Genomic DNA, 22,974 nt, shown 5'->3' on the forward strand with positions numbered 1-22,974 from the left:
ATGTGGTGCGTGTATATATATATATATATATATATATATATATATAGCAACAAGGTAGATGGAATAATAATAGAGGGTATTATGCTAAGCAAAATAAGTCAGAGAAAGACAGTTATCTCATATACTGACTTTAAGAAACAAAACCGGATCCTAGGCGAAGGGAGAGGGGAAAACAAGATGAAATCAGGGAGACAAACCATAAGAGACTCTTAATCATAGGAAACAAGTTGAGGGTTGTTGCGGGAGGGGGGGGAAGGGGGGAGGGGCGGGGGTAACTGGGTGATGGACATTAAGGAGGGCATGTGATGTAATGAGCACTGGGCGTTATGTACAACTAATGAATCACTGACTTCTACCTCTGAAACCAATAATACATTATATGTTAACTGAATTTAAATTAAAGATACATTATACATTAAAAAAAATACAAAAAAAAAAACCCTAAGCGATCCTTGACAGGGTCTCTAGCTCTCTACTCCACCTACCCCTCAAAAGCTTCGGTAGGGTCACTCTAGCCTCTGCCTTCGCCTCTATAGAACGCAGTGACAGCCGGGGAGAGGGCGGGAGCAAGAGAGTTTGCACGCACTTCCGCCCCCGCGTCTCTCTCCGCCAATCGGCCTCTGATGCCCCACCCCTTCCGTTCCAGGGGAAAAACCAGCTCCCAGAGCGTCTTCCGGCGGGAGCTGTGCTGCTCCTTATCATGGTGAGTTGGCTGGGGGTACGAGGGTTTCTGTCGTAGATGATTCCTCTTATCTTCCTTCATCCCAAAGTGGCCTTCACATGCCTCAGTTGCCCAGAGGAGGGGTCCTCGGAGTCGTGCTCGGCTCCCCCCACTCCGCAGGAGAAGGGGCTGTCGTCCGAAGCATTCCCCCCAGAGCTGTGATCCCCTCACTCTCCCTCACCCCGTTGGTTAGACCTCAGGATCCCGGCCCTGCTCCAGCCCGAGCTTTCAGTTCAGCGAGCTTATGACTTCCCCTGCCGAGATTTACTTATAGAAATAAAAGTCTTTGCCGGCGTCAGCGTCTACAACCAGCGAAAGCTCTGAAAACAAGTTCACAGCAACAGCGACTGTAATTAGCATTGCTTACACCAGTGACAATACCGTTGGCGTTAATAAAGAGGGTTATCAGCAGGTTATTGAGGTGAACAACCCACTCTGCAACTTGGCTTTATGGAGTGTCAGATAGCCTGATACAGCAGCAACTTTAAGAAGGCCAGTGACTGGAGAAAGTCGAGGTGTTGGTAGAGCATCTTTATTGTACATTTTTTCCTGCGTTTGTAGAGCCCAGTATACCTTACGGTTTGGGGGATGTGATGTTTAACCTAATTTTTTTTTAGAGAAATTAGTCTTTTTATGCTTTTAGAGATCAAATGTATAGCTCTCTGAATTTTATCAAAAGATAAGGTGATTGTAATTTCAGCGTCAAAAGAGGTACCGTTTTATCAGAGAAATTAATGGATCTCTTATTGATAGCCTGCATATGAGAAAAGGACTACGTTTCAGTGCCTAAGCCATTGTCACTCTAGTAAGTTTTTTCCTTGAGTGGATTTGGTCAAGAAAAATGTCTTATGTATACTTCCTTTTCTTTTGTAAGTCTTCTGTAATCCCTCTTTTGCACACAGAAATTAGGTAAAAGTCTACTTTTGGGGGGCTGACCAAATAGCCTTCCAGCTGCTTTCTTCAAAATACTCACCACTGTGTAGCCAGAATTGAATTTCTAAAATTGGACCGTGCCACTCACTTGCTCCCTTGCTTAATATCCCCCACCCCCATAATCCTCAAGATAAAGTCATGTTTGGCATGGCATACAAAGCTATTTGTTGTCAAGCTGCTGCTGCAACTGCCTTTTTTTTTTTTTTTGGTCAAGCTTTATAGCCTCTTTTTTCACATACATACATTCATATTCCAGTCACAGTGAACAGCTTGCAGGTGATGCTCTAAGGATTAGGCCTTTGCACCTAATTTGTATATGCTGTTCTGTCTGCCGGAATCAATCATCTCCTACCCCTCATCTTCATCCGTATAACCCTTACGTGCCCTCTAGTCTTTCATGAGCCTTTCTGCCGTGTCTCAAGATCCTGTTAGGTGCCTCCTTTGTGCTCCTGTGACATCTTGGTGCTATTTACCAATAACATCTGTAGCCCTTACCAGACTATGTTAAAATTGTGTATTTCCTTGTCTTTCTCACTTCCTAGACTGTAAGCTCTTTGAGAGCAGGACCTCTGTATTCACTCTGGTATACCCAGAGCCTTGTAACAGTTCCTGGCTCAGAGGAGGTTTTCAATAAATACCTGTTTTATAAAACACCAAATAAATAACTATGGCACTAAATTTTTATGGTTGAAACATTGGTAATACAGAAAAATAGTAGCATTTAAGGTTTATTTTAAAAGTTTTGGGGAAGAAAGGGGAGTCACTCTTGTTTATTAAGGTGTTATATGCAAAGCACAATGCTATCTTAGAAAACGTAAAGGAAATATAGCCCTTGTCTTTAGTGAAGTTACTAAAAAACTAACCTAAAATGTGAGATGACAAGGTGAAGGCTATCCTCTGGTTATTTACAAAAACAGACAAACAAAAAACAAAGCAAGTGGCATAAAGAACAGTATAGTTTAGGAAGGTGTCACATAGAAGGTCAGCCATGAAACAGTACTTTCTTCCTTAGTCCATTACTCTTTTTAAGATTCTATTTATTTGACAGAGAGAGAGACAGCGAGAGAGGGAACACAAGCAGGGGGAGTGGGAGAGGGAGAAGCAGGCTTCTGGCCGAGCAGGGAGCCCGATGCGGGGTTCCCAGGACTCTGGGACCATGACCTGAGTCAAAGGCAGGCGCCTAACCGACGGAGCCACCCAGGCACCCCATTACTCCCTTACTCTTAATCTACTAGTCATTACTGTCATTCAGATGAGGAAACAGAGGTCAAGTAATTTGTTAAGTATTACAGGGCTTTTAGAGCTTGGGTTAGACAAGTCTGGCCTTTTCACTCTAGAGTGGTATGGTCATTAAACAAGGGTACACCAGTTTAGTTGGAGTTGATTCCCTATCTGGAGCAAGAGATAAAACTGGAAAGAAACAGGCTAAGTATTTGAAAGCATTGAATTTCAGGTTGTAAAATTAGGAGTTTATCATGATAGCAATGGAGGGCCAATATAATTTTGGAAAGAATGACATGAACATTAGGATTTTTGTGGGTTTTTACTTCTTTTAACCAATATCAGAATGGCATCAGAAATGGCCTTCTACCTTTTAGAAACCTTATTTTCTCAACCTGAAACTTAAAGTAAAATAATTTAAAGTGAGATGAAGTTAGAAGATATCCAGGGATAACAGTATTAAGCAGAATTTATCTTTGGGACCAAATATCCCACACATAATTCATTAAGAATGGGGAATATTCATTAACTGACCATTCATTAGCATCTCAAATGAAAATAGCATATTGTTCCTTTTCAGCTGAATTAGCTTAGCAAAGCCTGAGAGTTACACACACACACACACACTGGTCTTTATTTGGATAGCAAAATTAGTAACACTTTTTTCTAATGCTTTATTTTTATATTTTAAAGTATGTTTTACTTAAAATTTTTTTATTATGGAAATTTTCAAACACAGGAAAGTAGAATATAATATAATAAGCCCCCATGTAACCATCACTTGGCCTCAACAATGATCAACATTCTGGTTTTAAATGCCAGATTTCTAGTGCTCAGCTTTATCTTCTGTGTCTCAACCTAATGAAACTAATGACATGTCTGAGCTTTGAAAAAATGGGATATACTTTTTTTATAACGACTGAGATGTTCCTACTAATTAACTAGGAAAATCAGACCTGTGCTGGAGTTGGATCTGAAGGTTTTCCTCATTTGATATCTGTGAACACCCAGTTCCACTGCTTTCTGTGGAATTTCAGTGTTTAAGTCAAATTGGCTGGCGATAGTGAGGTAGAAACGTTGTGTGGTTGTTCCGGTAATTGTGGCCTTACTATCTAGGGAAGCATTTTGCTAAAATTAAAATCCAAATAAATATATAAGTGCATGGCACTTAGCAATCAAATTATTATATATGACCCACTGAAAATTGTGAAAGATTTTTTTCCCCTAGAAACAATATTTTGCTTTTGGAATAACAAAATTCTTTTTTTCCCAGTTTATCTTCCCTCTCTAGGATTCTTTGTTTTTGTTTGTTGTTGAGTATTATATTCCCAAGATAGTAAAATTGATCAGTTTTTCCCTTTACAGCTTCTTGGTTTTATATCCTATTATGAAAAGTCTTCTCCAACTCCAAGATTATAAAATTGTACATCCATAAATTTCTTCAAGTACTCTATAGTTTTATATTTTAATTTTAATATAATAAAAAATTAGAGTAAAATATAGTAAGGATCCAACGTTACCTTTTCCAAAAGCCATTTATTGGGTAACTCATATTTTCTGCTGATGTTGGATAGTGCCTTAATCATAGGCTAATTTCCCATATGTGCTTAAACTCTCTTATGCTAAGGTTTCCTATACTTGAGTGGCAAATTCCTCTCTAGTCTCCACTTAGGTTTCTTCTCCTGTTGGTAACCGCACTGTCACCCTTTCTCTGCTGGTCCCATACAGTGTACTAGCAAGGACTATAGAGACTAGCCAGAATGTCAGGTACTTTGAGTGCCTAAGAGAGAACCTCAGAGATTTTACTATAATAGTAGTTTCCAAACTTTTCATATATAAAGCTTTTATTAAGTTAATTGTAATATTTTATTTCCAGTAGAGCTATCTGGCAAATGGTTTGCTTTTCTGGTTCAAAATTGCCTAAAATCCGTTTAAAAATAGAAGTGTGTAGTTTGGAGCTAAAATGCCTGGGCTTGGGGGCACCTAGGTGGCTCAGTCGGTTGGGCGTCTGCCTTTGGCTGGGGTCATGATCCCAGGGTCCTGGGATCGAGCCCTGCATCCAGCTCCCTGCTCAGCGGGGAGCCTGCTTCTCCCACTTCCTCTGCTGCTCCCCCAGCTTGTGCTCTTTCACTGTCACTCTCTCTCAAATAAATAAATAAATAAAACCTTTAAAAAAATAAAATGCCTGGGTTTGAATTTCTGCTCAGCCATTTGTTAGCATTGTGCCCTTGGACAATTTATTAAAAATTGTTTCCATCTCATAGAGGATTGTGAGAATTAAATAGATAAATGCTTGTAAAGTGTCTAGAATAATTGCTTGCCACATATTGAGCATTCAGTAAATGTTAGTGGTTGCTATTATATCACATCACAGGATATGAAAAACATTAGCTGCTTTAATGTTGATTTGTTTATTTCTTGTTTATTTTGAAGGGGACAATTCATCTCTTTAGAAAACCGCAAAGATCTTTTTTTGGCAAGTTATTACAGGAATTTAGACTTGTAGCAGCTGACCGAAGGGTAAGTTATCTTTATTAACTCTAATTTTAATCATTGTACAGACATTATGACACTGAAAAAGATAATTTTTAAGGCATATAGAAATTACTCGTGATCCCACCATACACTTTTTGTTTTTAAGTAAACTCTCGCCCAACACGGGGCTTGAATTCACAGTCTCGAGGTTAATAGTCACATGCTCTACCAACTGAGCCAGCCAGGTGCTCCACACCACACTGAGTTCATTTTTTTATGTTGGATAAGCGTTTTTTTTTTTTAAGTAATCTATGCCCAACGTGGGGCTCAAACTCATTATGCCAACATCAAGTCACATGCTCTACTGACAGTGAGCCAGGCACCCACCCCTGGCTAAGCAAAATTTCAATGTAAAATTAAATTACTTTGTAATTTAATGTAAATTGTAATGTAAAAATCAATTACTTTGGTACACAGTTGTTTTGCTTGGGAGGAAGCTGGGCTTTGGTTAAGGTTTTTATTCTAATTCTAACGAGTTTTAAAGAAAAATTATTTTATGATTGCCTTTTTTTACTTTTTTTACAAATTTAATGGATGCAGTTTAAAGCCACGTTTTCTCATTTTTAGTGTGAGGAAGGAAAAATAAGTTATGCTTTGAGGTCGTGAATTCAGGCTCCACCCATGTTGGGCGCAGAGCTTATATTTAAAAAAAAAGATAATTGGTACCCTTTTTGGTCACCAATATAGGCCTAGTTATTGTTCTGTTTTCATTGTTCTCATTATTGTCTAAATTATACTCTAAGCTCCCTGAAGACAGTGACGATGTCTGTTTTGTTCACTTTTTAATAAAAGTACAAAAGTACAATAAAAGTACAAAAATAAATATGTGATGAATTTTAAATAAACCTAGCTTCAGTGGAACATAAGTGTACCTATGATATTGGCCATGTATTATGATACTGGACTAGAGACTTCTGTTCTTTGTTTCTTATCACTGTATCTCCTGTTGCTAAAACCTTGGAATATAGTAAGAACTCAGTATTTGAAAATAGGGTCATGTCCTGGATGTTAAAGAGCCAAGAGTAGGAAATTCATTTGCTACTTGTGTAGCTAGTCCTTTTAAGATGATCTCTTGAGAACAGATAGATAGAACTTTATAATGTTGGTAGAAAGCAACTACATTACAGATGTAAACAGGAAATTCTTGAACCATATGCTTTGTTGAAGCACAGTATACCGCAGAATAGGTACGGACAAAACCAGTATAAGAACACTTGAGTTGTGCAGATACTCTCCATCATAATTTAAATCTTAAAAGATGTGCTTAGCTTCACCTCTCTTTACTACTACTCCTGTTTTGGTTCTTGGTAATTTCGTAAATCATGAGGAAGATCCCTACTTCTCAGTTCCTTACTTCCTTACCCCAAATAATCTTGTCCTGCATCCCTTCCAGCTATCCACTCCAGTGATCATACCACAGACATTATCATTTATAATAACTATATCTTCCCATTGTCTCAGTTTCAAGCATTTCACTCATAGTCACCATCTCTTGTTATTCCAGTTCATTCCTTGTATTATCCCAATTCCAATAATTCTTCAATCTTACTAGGATCTCCAATCCATTGACTATGCCATATTTTCACTATTTTTCACCTCTCTTATCCTCATTTGCTTACTTATCCAATTTAGATTCTTTGGTCCATCATTACTGACTTCTTGCATATGTCTTCAACTCCTCTGTGCCCTCCCTTCATCTGTCACTCTTCCTCAGATACTTCCCTGGCAAATCCTTAACATTGTTCAGTATACATTCCTGCTATTCTGTACCTGCACCCAAGCAACTGAATGTAGCCTGAGAGAAACACAAAACCATGGAGACTGGTCTCACTTTAAATTCAAGATCAAGTGTGCCATTAGTGCTGCCCATACTACATCTTTAGTTCATTCAGTTTTCCATTTTTCTAGATGGCTGTTTCATGCCATAGTCTCTCACTTCTGTCCTCAAACTTCCAAAACCTTACTCATCCTCACTCTGACCTGTTGATCTTGCTTCCTGTTTCACTGAAGGAAAAGAAGTAATCAGAAAACACTTCCACATCCTGTCATCTCCCAACATTCTGCCTTTCCTCCTGTTTTTATGAATGAACTCTCTGTACTTCCACTTGTTGCCTACTCAAAGACAAACTTCCTACAGTTGTTCCTTCCTGCATCATGAGCACATGCCACATCTTCCACTTTCAGCTACTGCCTCATTTCTCTGCTTCCTCATATAGCAAAACTACTTAAACTAATTGTCTTTACTCTCTGTTCACTTTCTTTTCTCCCTGTCTCCATTAAACACATACCAGTCTGGCTGTAGCCCCCACCAATCCACTGGAGCAGCTTTCATAAAGTAACTGGTAAACTCTGTGTTGCCAAAATCATTGGTCATCCTCATTTCCCATCTTACTTAACCTTCAAAAGCATTTGACAATGCTTAAAGCACTTTTTTCATTTGGACTCTGAAATATCACTCTTGGTTTTCCTCCTACTTACCTGGCCATTGTTCATCACTTTCCTTTTATCTTTCTGATCTCTAAGTTTTAGAGTGTCCCAGCACTTAGAGCTCCAGCCTCTGTTGTTTATCTTCATTACATCTAGGTGACACTTTGACTACCTTATGCTGATGACCCAATATTTATAACTCAATCCATAACTTCTCCCCTACTTCTAGATTCCTATATATCATGGCCCTCTCAACATTTCCACTTGGATATCTAATAGGCATCTCAAATTTCATATGGTCAAACCTGAACTTTGATTTTCTGTCCCTTCCTCACTAAATGGCCACTCTGTTCTTCCAGTGCACAGGCCAGAAACCTTGTAGTCATTCTTCTCCCTCTCTCTCTCTCATTCCTCATCCATTTTGTAAGTAAATCTTGCTGCTCTATCTTCAGTGTAACACTCAGAATTTGACTCTTCTAACACTTTCTTACCAACTTCAAAGTCATCATTTCTCACTTGGATTACTGCAGTCACATTCTAAATGGTCTTCCTACTTCTGTCCTTGCCCCTATGCAGTATATTCTACATAGAGAAACCAGAATGATCTTTTAATCCTTTTTTTTTAAGATTTTATTTATTTGACAGAGAGAGAGAGAGAGTGAGAGAGGGAACACAAGCAGGGGGAGTGGGAGAGGGAGAAGTAAGCTTCCTGCTGAGCAGGGAGCCAGATGCGGGACTTGAACCCAGGGTTCTGGGATCATGACCCAAGCCGAAGGGAGATGCTTAACGACTGAGCCACCCAGGCGCCCTGCCAGAATGATCTTTAAAAATGAAAGCTAAGCTGCTTTCCATCTCATTTGGAATAAATCCCAATTCTTTGCTGGCATACAAGACACTACTTGATGGAGCCCGAGACTTCCTCTTCCCTCTCATCTGTCCGTCCTTGGCCAAGTCCTCTTCTATCTCAGGGCATTTGTACTGTGGTTCCCATTTTCTTTCCCAGATATCTGCATGCTTAGCACCTTTGCCTCTGTAAGATTTCTGGTCACATGTTACCTTACCAAGGGGGTCTTTTTGACCACCTTGTCTGGCAGAATACCCTTTCCACATTTCCCATTACCATACTTTATTATTCCTTTGTAGCACTTACCACCACCTGACCTTGTATATTTGCTAATTGTCTGTCACCCCCACTGGAGTATAAGGTCCATATTTTGTTCACTGCTGTATCTCTAGTGCCTAGAAAAGTGTCTGTTACAAAATAGGTACTCAAGTATTTGTTGATGAGTAGCTTGATTCATCAGTAGAGCTGCAGAGAATGTCATTTTCAGATTACATGCCTTATCCTCCTTTTCTGACTGTTCCTGAATCCCTGTTCTGACTAGAGCCCATGTCCAGTCATTTCATTAATGTCCTCCCTGTAAGAGTCCCTTGTCCCATTAACCTATCACATCAGCTCTCTCTCTGACATCCCTACCTCACCTGCTTCTCTGGTTTTGCTCCTGGGGGTAGAGGAGGTGGTAGAATGCCGCCTACCCTAAATTCATGATGGTCATTCTTGTTCTCCTCTGATGATTCAGAAGTATACTCACTAGAACTGCTGTTGTACAAATTCTCCTCTGGATGTAAGTTTCCATTCCTATTCTACTACATCCCTTTATTTTAGAAAATGGCCTTGTTTCTTCTTTTTTTTTTTTTTAATTTTTCTCAACAGATTTTTTTTTTAAAGATTTTATTTATTTATTTGAGAGAGTGAGAATGGACAGAGAGCACATGAGAGGAGGAAGGGTCAGAGGGAGAAGCAGACTCCCTGCCGAGCAGGGAGCCTGATGCGGGACTCGATCCCGGGACTCCTGGATCATGACCTGAGCCGAAGGCAGTCGCTTAACCAACTGAGCCACCCAGGCGCCCCGCCTTGTTTCTTCTTTTCTAGAGATGTAGAGGTGGTTAGCGCTGTGCTGCTTCACTGTCACTTCTCTCTAGTTCACAGTTTTTCTGTCCCTTCAGTCATCTCTTGCCCTTCTCACCTTTTTCAGAGAAGGTGTACTTCATCCTAAACCTACACTTTGCATCTGTGTCCTAAAGCCATCCTATGCCACACTTGACCTTTGCAATTATATGTTTAATTTTAACACCTCCAGATAACTCCCTTTTCACTAATTTCTTTCACTTCTACTTTCACACAATTATAGGTCTCCCTTCTTTGTAGGGAGTGGAGTGGGACAAAAATTAAAAAACATTTCACTTGATCTCTTTTTTTATTCTTAGAAAGCACTTTCTGCTTCTTCTGATGAAATCCTAGCTACTTTCAAGGCATGTCTCAGATCTATGAACTTCTAACCTATGGTAATCTTTCCCTCTCTTGCAGTCCTATTTCATATGACTTCTTTGGTAAATAAGTAAGTGTAGCCCTTTTGGCGGGGAGGGGAAAAATAACTTTATTTTGATATAATTTCAAACTTATGGAAAAGTCACAAGATTAGTGTAAGGAACTCCCCTAAGCCCTTTACTCAGATTCACCAGTTGCTTTATATTTTGCCCCATATGCTATCGTTGTCTCTATGTACTTATTTATAGAGACAAAATGATATTAAAGTATATGCCTGTTTTTCTCAACTGTTTGAGAGTTTATGTGGCAGAATTTTTTTTTCTCTTGAAGAATTCCTCCTCTAGAACTATTTTTTAGATTAGTAAAATAATAATTTGGTTGATGGTAATTTTTGTAGATGTAGGAAATGTGACACTGACTTTTTGAAGGAAGTTGTGCTTATTCTTCTGTAGAGTGGAAATTGCAGCAACTTGAACACACCCAGGGAAGTTTATCAGCACTATCCAAATAAGAATGATTTTCTTTTTCACAGTCCTGGAAGATACTGCTCTTTGGTGCAATAAACTTAACATGTACTGGCTTCCTGCTTATGTGGTGCAGTTCCACTAACAGTATAGGTATGTCACCATTCCTATTTTTGTGGAGTTAATCATTAGTTTCACATTTATTGTTCTGGTTTTAAATAAAGATATATCTTTCTTTATGTGGAATATATTATTCTGAAATATAACTCAAGATTTAAATAAGAGAAGCTATGTGAAAAGTGCCTTGTTGGGGCGCCTGGGCGGCTCAGTAGGTTGAGTGTCTGCCTTTGGCTCAGGTCATGATCCCAGGGTCCTGGAATCGAGCCCCACGTCGGGCTCTCTGCTCAGCGGGAAACCTGCTTCTCCCTCTCCCACTCCCCCTGCTTGTGTTCCCTCTCTCTAGTGGTGTCTCTCTCTGACAAATAAATAAATAAAATCTTTAAAAAAAAGAAAAGTGCCTTGTAAACTGTAAAGTTTGGTTCAGTTGTTAAGCATTATCATTTTAAATGAGCTTTTTTTAAAAAATAGCTTTAAATCTATTTGAAAGACTGTGATTCCTTTTTATGTGATAAATTAGCCCTTCAATTTATGCAGTGTCTAAGTAAGATTTTGAGATTTATGTTTCTTGGATTTTCCTTGAAAAGGGAAATCTATAATATTTTTCTTGTTTCTTGACCTCTTTTAAATTTTTTAATTTTTTATGTTTATTTTTATTTTTTTGGAAAGAGAGAGAGAGTGCAAGTAGAGGTAGGGGCAGAAGGAGAGGGAGAGAGAGAATCCCAGGTAGGCTCCATACTCAGTGCAGACCCTGATGTGGGGCTCCATCCTGACCCTGAGATCATGACCTGAGTGGAAATCAAGAGCCGGACACCCAACCGAGTCATCCAGGTGCCCCATTTCTTGACCTCTTACGTTTTTATGTATCATTCTTTTCATCCTGCTATTTAGAGACTATATTTAAAATAGTACTCAGATGACAGAAGAAAGCAAAAAACCCCCAAAATGATCATAGCACTTTTGAGTGTATGCTACTTCCTTTGTCCTGATGGCGAAATCAGACTCTAGAGTAAGCTTTTGTACTTACCAATTTTTTTTTTTTTTAATTACGTAGGCTCCAATGCTGGGCTTGAACTTACAACCCTGAGATCAAGAGTCCTATGCTCTACCAACTGAGCCAGTCAGACACCTCTGTATTTATCACATTTGGCTACATATATTAATCTAGATAATTGCCAACATATAAGGTTAGTTAGTGACTCAGGGTGTTTTTGGTAATGGCTATACCTGGTATGAACAATCTTGATTATTAGCTACATTTCCAAACAGTGGATTCAGCAACATTTTAATCAGTTGTTTTGTTGTTTTGCAGCTTTAACTGCCTATACTTACTTGACCATTTTTGATCTTTTTAGGTAAGTTTTTTGTTTTTTGTTTTCTTTAATTTTATTATGTTATGTTAATCACCATACATCATTAGTTTTTTAGGTAAGTTTGAAAAAGTCTCTTTAGTGTTTTGAAACTAATAAGGAATTTCTTGCACTGAATTTGTTTTCTCTGCTTAAAGGAAAGTAATCTGTGAAATAAGTAAAATTATCAACATAGAACATATATACAAACAATAACTATTAGGAGATATACTGGAAGAAAATATCCCATTTATAGAGGAACAGAAAAAATAATACCCAGGCATTAGATCATAATGCCTTGGGTACCTACCTGTAGTTGAGTCAGCTGTGGCCAGGGAGCAGCGTCCCATAAGAACGTACCAGTTCCTTCCGTAACCGTGTAGATGGGCATTAATAACTAAGAAGTGAGCAATTGTGAGCTAGGGAGACACCCTTTTGGCTCCCTGCTTCGTGGGACCTTTCATATCGCCGTGTAAGGATTGCAAAATACTTGATGTTTTCAAGATCCATGCCATAGGAGTATAAGTATGTCTTTTCATTAGTCATGTAACTAAATCTACTTGACTCATCTAAAATATAGAGTTACCACTGGATTTCACGCGGTAGTAAGTTGTTTTAGAGTGACTCTCCACTGTACTTGGAAAATGAATGTAATTTTATCCTATCCAGAGTGTTGTTGCTATTAATATTTCATTTAACTTTTAACAAAGATTTAAGTTTATCAGAGTTAAAATTTATTCTCTGTGGCTAAAATAAAATATATTACTTTATTATTACTGTGCTATTTTTGCATGCTCAGTTATGGAAACTGTTTAGGGTGGATAACTTACTTAGAGAAAGTATGGGTTTAGGTTCTACTTACTGACTTGATGTATTGTGACTTTTTTCAGTTTCTCCACATGATAAAACTCACATATTAGAATGCTCCTGGTGATTAGATTATAGCTTATTAGAATAGTTTATTGATTTAGTCTGCAAGCACTGATAACTTTCAGCAAACTTAGGAATTCTAAAAACATAATTTCTTTTTGTGTGTTCTCCTCCTGCTCTAGTTCTAAAGCTAAATTTATTTTCCTTTTTACTTAGTTTAATGACATGTTTGATAAGTTACTGGGTAATGATGAGGAAACCTAGCCCTGTCTATTCATTTGGGTAAGTTCAAGTCATTTTATTTTCTGCTAACTTACTGCTATTAAAATGGTAGTTGTTACCAGGCAGTAAAGAGCTAGCTAGAGTGTAGAGAATATATGCTGTCTCTGTAGTAGGATGGGGATCAAATATTGAAAGTAGATTTAAAAAGACATCTTCCAACAGGATTCTAGATAAGGAACATGAATATGTGAATTTAAATCATATTAAAATAAAATGTTCACATTAAGTTCTTTGATATTTTAGTAATCCCTTAAATTTTAGACAAAGTACAAAGGATTTTCCTATAGGTGTGTCCTATAAATGTTAGAGTAAATGTGATATATTTTAACATTAATGTAGTGGTAGAGATGTATTTTTATCATAAGACTGGATTTGTGATAGCAATGGACTAACAAAGAATTTGAGATTCTGTTTCTATAGTTTTAGAAATTATTAAAAGTTGAAAGTTGAAAGATAATATTTTGTATTAGAGGTTTTTCTTAATTTATTAGAAAAAATGAGTTCCTTTCGGATTCCAGGAAACAACTTGAAAGAAGAATTTCTTTTTAAGTTTGTGGGGGTTTTTATTATGATAAAGTGTATGTAACATAAAAGTTAACATTTTAACCATTTTCAAGTGTACAATTCAGTGGCATTAAGTACCTTTATATCTATTGCCACTATTTCCAGAAATATTTCCTCTTTCCAAAAAGAAACTCTGTACCCATTAAACAATAACTCCCTATTCCGCTATCTCTCAGCCCTTGGCAAGCGCCATTCTGCTTTCTGTGTCTATGAATTTGCCTGTTCTGGGTACTCATATAAATGGAATCACACAATATTTGTCGTTTTGAGTATGGCTTATTTCACTTAATGTTTGCAGATTTCATCTATGTTTATAACATATGTCAGAATTTCATTACTTTCTAAAGTTGAATAATTTTCTATTGCATATATATATGACATTTTGCTTATTCTGTTGATGCGCATTTGGTTTGTATCCACCTTTGGGCTATTGTGAGTAATGCTTTTATAAACATTGGTGTACAGGTATCTGTTTGAATTCCTGCTTTCAGCTCTTTTGGGTGTATACTGATCCCTGGATCATATTCTGTGATTCCATGTTTAACTTTTTGAGGAACCACCATACACAATGGTAGCGCCATTTTCCATTCCCACCAGCATGCTCACCAACACTTGTCATTTTTCTTTTTTTAATTTTTAAAAATCCCAATGTAGTTAACGTAGAGTGTTATATTAGTTTGAGGTGTGCAATGTAGTGATTCATAATTCTGTACATTACTAAGTGCTCATCACAATAAGTATACTCTTAATCCCCTTCACCTATTTCACCCATACCCCTACCCCACCTCCCCTCTGGTAACTACCAGTTTTTTCTCTGTAGTTAAGAGTCTGTTTTTTGGTTTGTCTCTTTTTTTTTTTTTTTCCTAGGCAAAGAACTTTATTAACCTTGTTTCAAACTTTATTCCCAGGCTTCTTCAGCTTAAATAGCTGCAAAGAATGAATTGTGTATAAGCAAAAACTGAAAAGAGCTGCGGTGTCCAAGGGGCTTGGGCTTAAAAATATTAGAGATCTAGATTTTATCAGATCCATGAACAAAATTTTAAAAAGCAGTCATAATATAAAATAGCAGCTCCCAGTAACTTCTTCAAGTTTTATGTTCTTCAGAAGTTGACTCAATTCAGTTTGCTTCATTCTTGGAAGCTTCATCAAAATTCTCCACAAGATCTGGAACTTCATCATCATCATCCTCTCCGGTAGCAAGTGGTGCTTTTCCATCCACAGATTGTTTGGGCAGAGCTTTAGCCAGTCTTCTTAAACTAGTCAGACTGTCTGCACTAAGTTAGTTTAAGATACTGGGTAGCATTTCTGTCAGCTGCTTTGTCTCAGCATGGCCTATAATGGTGAAAGTGTTCGCTGCCAGCGATGCCTGAACTTTGGGGTTGTTAAAATGGATCACTGTTCCTTGGTTTGTGAACATATTCACTTCTCCAATACCAGAGATATTGTTTACCCCTAACTTCTTTAAGGAGAACTGAAGTTTTTTATCATCTGCTGTAGCCGTTCTATGAACCACCTTCTTCTTTCGGCGAGCAGTTCCTTTCCCATTAATGCGCACTTGTGCTTGCAGTTTGGCGAGTTTCTTCTGGTTCATGATACTTTCTTTCATCTTGTTGGAGTGGAAATGGGACCGCGCAGGGGAGTAGGGTTGGCGCTCAGGAGGTCTCGGGTGGACCAGCTGAGATTAGGTGCACACACGCGGGGACGCAAGATGGCAGCTCTGGTTTGTCTTTTTTTTTTCTTTGTTTTGTTTCTTAAATTCCACATATAAGTGAGATCACATGGTACTTGTCTTTCTCTGACTGACTTACTTCATTTAGCATTACAACCTCCAGATCCATCTATGTTGTTGCAAATGGCAAGATTTCATTCTTTTTTATGGCTGAGTAATATTACACACACACACACACACACACACACACACACACACACACACACACACACACACACACATACACATTGTCTTTATCCATTCATCTGTTGATGGGCATTTGGGCTGCTTCCGTATTTTGACTATTATAAATAATGCTGCAGTAGTCATAAGGGGTGCATGTATCTTTTCAAATTAGTGTTTTTGTATTCTTTGAGTAAATACCCAATAGTGGGATTACTAGATCATATGGTAATTCTGTTTTTAATTTTTTGAGGAACCTCCATACTGTTTTCCAAAGTGGCTGCACCAGTTTGCATTCCCACCAACAGTGAGAGGGTTCCTTTTTCTCCACATCCTCACCAATACTGGTTGTTTCTTGTATTTTTTATTTTAGCCATTCTGACAGGTGTTAGGTGATATCTTGTGGTTTTGATTTGCATTGCCCTGATGATAAATGATGTTGAGCATCTTTTCATGTGTCTGTTGCCATCTTTATGTCTTCTTTGGAGAAATGTCTGTTCATGTCTTTTGCCCATTTTTAACTGGATTTTTTTTTTTTTTTGGTGTTGAGTTGTAAGTTCTTTATATATTTTGGCTACTAACCCCTTGTCAGGTATATCATTTGCAAATATCTTCTCCCATTGAAAGACGAATTTAACTTTGGCAAATAAACTTTTGGACCAAACTTAATCTTTTGAACAAAATCAGGTTTTACTTACTTAAACAAAGGGGCAAAGTAAACATGAAATCTTAATGCAAAGTGAAAATATTCATAAGTGTCACTGAACTTTGATAGACTATTACTGTGATAATTGGTTATAAGGTACATAGAAATACCTGTATATAGAAATCTGTGACTGAGTTAAAGCTTTTGGTTTTAAGTGACAATCCAACTCAAGCTAGTATGGGGGAAAATGGGAACTTTTATAATTAATGTAATCAAAATGTGGGAAGACTGAGGTAACTGGCATAGGGACTAGCAAACTCAGGACATTGTCTTTCTCTTATCTCTCAGGCTTGCTTTTCTCTGCATGTACGGTTTAGTTTCTCAGACCACTTTTCCCCACCATCCTGGAATAACTCCTAGCAAGACCTTAACTGGAACCTTCTTACCTTCATCTTAGAGAAGGAAAGGCTTTTCCCCAACTCTAGTTAAGAAAATCATGAGAAAGAGGGGCGCCTGGGTGGCTCAGTCGGTTTAGCGTCTGCCTTTGGCTTGGGTCATGATCCCGGGGTCCTGAGATCCAGCCCCACATCAGGCTCCCTGCTGCAGGGAGCCTGCTTCTCCCTCTGCTGCTACCCCTGCTCGTGTGCTCACACTCTCTCCCAAATAAATAAATAAAATCTTAAAAAAAAAATTATGAGAGAGAACTACTGACTGGTCTAGCTTGGAACAGGTATTAGTCTTTAGATCAAATACTGTGGCCAGGAGACAAGGTTAAACAAGGACTTGATAACTTCCATTTTGGCCAACTTAGAGTGAACAAGAAAGGAGGGAGCAATTAAACAATAAAATTAACATCTGAATATAATTTCAGTCAGTCACATAGCTTGAAATATCTATATTTAGTAATTCCAGTCTCCAGTTCTTTAGCCCTGAGATCTATCTTGTTTCAGACTGCCTTCTTTACAGCGTCACATAGATATCTAATTGGTGTCTTAAATATTGGCTAGAATTCTTGTTTTCTTCCCCCAAAACCTATTCCTCTGCAGTTTTTCCCATCTCATTACCCACATTTATCCATCAGCAGGTTACATCAGGGTAACCTACAAACACATCCAGAATCTGCTCCTACCCCCCCATTTCTATCTTGACTACTAACATCCTAATCAAACTACCTTCATTTCTTGCCTTAATCCAGCCTCCTAACTTGTCCCCATGCCTTTGCTCCTACCCCCTTATAGACCATTCTCCGGATAGCTGCCAGAGTTTTTTCCCTTTTAAATCCAAGTCATACTATCAGTCTCCTCCTTGAAACCACTCAGTTGTTTGCTATCATACTTAGAATAAAATTCCGAGTCCTTTCTCTAATTTACAAAATTCTTATATAAGCTCTTCTGTGCCTACTTCTCTTCAAGTTACCATTTTCATGCCCTCTATACCACACTTTCTTTCTGTAATTTGTATACAATTAATGTATTCCTGCCTTACATCCTTTGTACAAGCTGTTGTCTGTGATTGAAATGTTCTTCACGTCATCTTTACAAGATACAGAGCTCCATCTTGTTATTCCAATCCTAATATCACTAAATGCTGATGTCATTCAGTGACTGGGCCCAATCTAAAATAGATTCTAAAATGAATCCTAGTTAGCCTCTTGTCACATCAGACTTCTATAATTCTCTATATAGAACTTACCAGAACTTGGGCACCTGGGTGGCTCAGATGGTTAAGCGTCTGCCTTCGGCTCAGGTCATGATCCCAGGGTCCTGGGATCAAGTCCCACATCGGGCTCCCTGCTCAGCAGGGAGCCTGCTTCTCCCTCTGCTTCTCTTTCTCTCTCTCTCTCTGTCTCTCATGAATAAATAAATAAAATCTTTAAAAAAAAAAAAACTTATCAGAACTTATAAATTGTTATTCTGTCTCCCCCTTTAAAATATAAATTCCATGGCAGCAGGGACTATAATCTTGTTCTATCTTATATCCTTGTACAGTTTGGTGAATTTTAATAAATGAATATACCTGTATAACTACTATCTGGATCATGATATAAAACACTACAAGTCCCCCCCAAAAAACCTCCCTTTGTTTTGAGTCAGACTCAAAACCCAACAAAAGGAATCAGTGTTCTGACGACTATTCCTTGCAGATTATTGTTGCCTGTTTTTGAAGGCACATAAATGAGATTACAGTATATACTCTCCTATAGCAGTAGTTCACTCATATTGCATTTTATGAATATACCATAATTTCTTTTTTTTTAATATTTATTTATTTGACAGAGAGAGACACAGTGAGAGAGAAAGCACAAGCAGAGGGAGTGGGAAAGGGAGAAGCAGGCTTCCTGCCGAGCAGGCAGCCCGATGCGGGGCTCAATGTGGGGCTCGCTCCCATGACCCTGGGATCATGACCTAGCTGAAGGCAGACACTTAACCACTGAGCCACCCAGGTGCCCCACCATAATTTCTTTTTATGTTCAACTATTGAGGGGCATTTAGATGATTTTCAGCTTTTAGCTGTTATAAATAAAACTACTTACAAATATTCTTGTACATGTCTTTTGGTGTACATGTGTATCCCTTTATGTTGGATACATATCTTTGAGTGAAGTTACTCAGTCATAGGATTTGCATATGTTCATTGTTAGAAGATAAGATAATACCAGTTTTCTAGAGTGGTTTTACCAGTTTACGCTCCCACTGTCAATGTATGAGAGTTCTGGTTGTTTCATGCTTGTACCAACAGTTGATAATTGCCTTTTTTTTTTAAGCCCTTCTGGGGTATGTAGTTGTGTCTTGTGGTTTTAAATTATTTTCCTGATGACTAGTTGAACACTTTTTCATACTTTTTATTTACTTTTTCATATGTTTCTTAATTGTTCAGATTATCTCTTTGTGAAATACTTGTTAAAGTGTTTTACCCATTTTTAAATTGGGTTACCTTTTTTCTTTTGTTAGTGGTCTGTAAGAGTTCTTTATATATAAATATCTTTTCCCACAAATGAAAGTTTTTAATTTCAATGATAAATTCAATTTATCAGTCTTTTATGGGTTAGTCCTTTTTGTGTACTTGTCAGGAAATCTTGGCCACTCCTAGGTCATAAAGATATCCTGGTATTAGCTAGAGATCTTGTTTGATTTTTCACATTTAAGACCTACATTCAAACTGGAATTCATTTTTGTGTATGGGTTGAGGTAGAGATCAAAGCACATTTGTTTCTATCTAATTGTTCAATTGATAAAACATATATTGGAAAAAAATTAATCCTTTTTCTACTGCTTTTTATGTCTTTACCTTTTTTGTAAATTAGGTGATTATGAACGTGTAATTCTATTCTGGATTTTCTTTTCTATTCAGTCTGGTACATTTGTCTATTTTTGCATTAGTACTATGCTAACTATGATAGTTTTGAAATAAATCTTGACATCTGGCGGTGTAAATCTTCCAGCTTTGTTCTTCTTAGATTATCTTTGCTTTCCTTCACTTTTTGCATTTCCATATGCACTTTACTATCAGTTTGTCAATTTTCACAAATAACTTTGCTTCATTTACATACTGTTTTATACTCTTTTATAACTCACTCTTTTCACTTACATCTTTCCATGTCAATGAATACATTTCTGTTATATATTTTTTAAAGATTTATTTATTCATTTGAAAGAGAGAGAAAGAGCATGCACGCAAGTTGGGGAAGGGGTAGAGGGAGAGAATTTACAGCTGACTCTGCACTGAGCACAGAGCCCAGTGCAGAGCTCAGTCTCACAACCCATGAGATCATGACCTGAGCCAAAACCAAGAGTTGGAGGCTTACTGACTGCACCACCCAGGCACCCCAATTTCTGTTATATTTTTAATAATATGTTCTGTTGTTGATTCCAACCTTTTTTTCCCTTTACAAACAGCAATGTGATGAGCATCCTTAATTATTTTATTATCTTTTCTGAAGATATGTAATTCCTTGAGAAATTTCAAGCATTTATACATACCACAAATATTGAATGCCATTAAATTATGTGTTGTGGGAAAAACTAAGATGAATAAAGCTAGAGCCCTGGCCTTCAGCTGACAGTTTGGGATTATAAGACATACACATTATTAACTACAATTATGTGTAGCAGTGAGAGACAGTATAATAAGTGGTTAAAATCATGAACTCTGGAGCTAGAGTGCCTAAGTTTGGAAACCTGACTCCTCCACTTGCTAGCTATATGACTCTAAACAGTTACTTTTCCTTTTTGTGTGTCAAGTTCCTTATCTATTCTTTTTTTAAAAAGTGGATAAAGTAACCTTCCTAAGGTGTTGGGAAGTTTCGAATAGATAATATAGGGGCGCCTTTGTGGCTAAGTCGGTTAAGTATCTGATTTAGGCTCAGGTCATGATCTCAGGGACCTGGGATCAAGCCCCACCTCACACTCCACACTCTCTCCTACTACCCCTCCCTCTGCTCATGCTCTCTCTCTCTCTCTCTCTCAAATAAATAAAATCTTTAAAAAAGATAATATGTTAAGCACCTAGACGTCTAACACAAGATGGGTCAATCAAGTGTTAGCTGTTATTATGGTAACAATTATTTCTAGAAAAATAAGAGCCATAAATGGGTCCTGGAATAGATGTTGTACAGATAGGCACTCTTTTTCTTAATCTGTGATGTTCTTTATTTTCATTCTAGAAAATCTGTAGTCTGTCTGAACAGTGTTTGGCTTATGGTAGGCACATATGAAAATTGAATGAGTAAATGGGGCGCCTGGGTGGCTCAGTCGTTAAGCGTCTGCCTTCGGCTCAGGTCATGATCTCAGGGTCCTGGGATCAAGCCCTGCATCAGGGTCCCTGCTCTGCAGGAGGCTTGCTTCTCCCTCTCTCCGTCCCCCTGCTTGTGTTCCCTCTCTTGCTGTGTCTCTGTCAAATAAATAAATAAAATCTTTAAAAAAAAAAAAAGAAAATTGAGTGAGTAAATAAATGAATGAAAATGTGTTCTGGAGATACTGGTTTATGAATTGTGCTGATCTAATTTTCTGATTTCAGATTTGAAAGATTAGAAGTCTTAGCTGTATTTGCCTCCACAGTCTTGGCACAGTTGGGAGCTCTCTTTATATTAAAAGAAAGGTACATTTGTCTACAATGTTCATGTCATTGTAAATTTTAGCTCTTCCACCTTCGGGGACATGAAAGAATCCATTGAGACACTGGATTGGTTTGAAGATGAAATCCAGATGAATGGTGCTAGAGTTTTAATTGTATGGCTTCCTCATATTTCAGACTTTTCTCCCTTCTTTTATTACTTTATTTTGATGCTACTAAATCCTGGGCAGGTATGAAAGAAAGGGCTTCCATCAGACATGTTTTAATGCTGAGTTACAAACCCATTGAAACAGGTTTTGTAGAGAAGATTGGTATTACATATTAAGGATAATTTGTAATTCTCCTTGCCTGATCACTGTTAATAATCAACAGTTGGATATCATATTAAAAGATTTTGTTCAGGACACCTGGCTCACTCAGAAGAGCGTGCAACTCTTGATCTTGGGGTCTTGAGTTTGAGCCCCATTTTGGATACAGAAATTATTTAATTAATTTAAAAAAAGATTTTGTTCACTTATTGAATTAATTCTGTATTTAATAAGGCTTTTTAATTTCATAATTTATAGAACTAATTTAGTACATTATTTCTTTCTTTTAGTGCAGAACGCTTTTTGGAGCAGCCTGAGATACACACGTGAGATTTTGCTTTTGACATAACATATAATTTACTATTATATTTGATTCCCAGTTATTAAGTGGTATATTAGGAATAATGGTTACTTTGCCCAATGTCAGAGTTCAGAGTGTGGCAATATACATTTCACTGACACAAACAAAATTCCCAAATCCCGAGACAACTTCTCACCCTTAACTATTCCCAAGCCCGTATGTTTTTATATTACACAATATTTATATCTGTACTCTGGCTTTAGGTCCCTCATTATTTCCAGGCCTTAGTCAACACACTAAACTAGCCCCATTGATCACAGTTAAAATTAGATGCCCAAAATCTTTTAGCACTTTTAGAAAAGATAGAATTGTTATTATCTACTACGTATAGCTGCCAAGTATATGGACTTCACCTATTTTGATCAGTTTAATTCAGGATATTCTGACCTGTCTAGTATCCTATAAACCAAACACTATTACATTTGTATGGATGTATAACAGCAGATACCTGTAAGAAGATACTATTAATGCTAAGAGTCAGTTTTGGTCCTATGTAAGATGGAGCAGTAGACAGGCAATGGATTATGGAGCCCGAAAGCAAGTTCAGAGTGTGGCTCTGCAAATCCCAAACCACTGAAGCAGACCACTCTGCCTTCCCATCTCTTTGTCTGCATGCTGAAACTGCATATTGGTATTACCAAGAAAAATATAATGGTGAATGTTATTATTCTTTCTAGGGGAAGATTATTAGTTGGTACTTTTGTGGCTCTTTCCTTCAACTTGTTCACGATGCTTTCTATTCAGAATAAACCTTTTGCTTATGTCTCTGAAGGTATGATTTTTATTTACCATTAATAAAAAATCCAGTTAATCTCTCATAAAAACAAGTCTTGTGTTTATTTCATTAACTCATAAATCAACAAGAAAGCTTATTCTGAAGAGA

At 37.6% G+C, this 22,974-nt stretch overlaps 1 protein-coding gene and 1 pseudogene across 3 annotated transcripts in view; one reads left to right on the top strand and one right to left on the bottom strand.

Moving 5' to 3' along the window:
* The first annotated feature begins 639 nt into the window (after nucleotides 1–639).
* SLC30A6 (solute carrier family 30 member 6) overlaps nucleotides 640–22,974 on the top strand; it is a 40,332-nt gene continuing 17,997 nt past the window's right edge. The window contains exons 1-8 of one of the 3 annotated variants that reach the window (XM_025868021.2): nucleotides 640–703; nucleotides 5,309–5,395; nucleotides 10,699–10,783; nucleotides 12,060–12,102; nucleotides 13,183–13,248; nucleotides 21,366–21,446; nucleotides 22,021–22,056; nucleotides 22,769–22,863. In XM_025868021.2, coding sequence (XP_025723806.1) covers nucleotides 701–703; nucleotides 5,309–5,395; nucleotides 10,699–10,783; nucleotides 12,060–12,102; nucleotides 13,183–13,248; nucleotides 21,366–21,446; nucleotides 22,021–22,056; nucleotides 22,769–22,863 — 496 coding nt within the window. In that variant the 5' untranslated portion in view covers nucleotides 640–700. The other 2 variants (XM_073897236.1, XM_073897237.1) reach the window with 2 other exon arrangements.
* On the bottom strand, nucleotides 14,644–15,418 carry LOC112820923 (transcription factor BTF3 pseudogene; annotated as a pseudogene).

Source organism: Callorhinus ursinus, unplaced genomic scaffold, assembly GCF_003265705.2.
Source record: "Callorhinus ursinus isolate GAN/ISIS: 27379988/994484 unplaced genomic scaffold, GSC_fseal_2.0 scaffold10, whole genome shotgun sequence".
In the NCBI taxonomy this organism is placed as follows: Eukaryota; Metazoa; Chordata; class Mammalia; order Carnivora; family Otariidae; genus Callorhinus; species Callorhinus ursinus.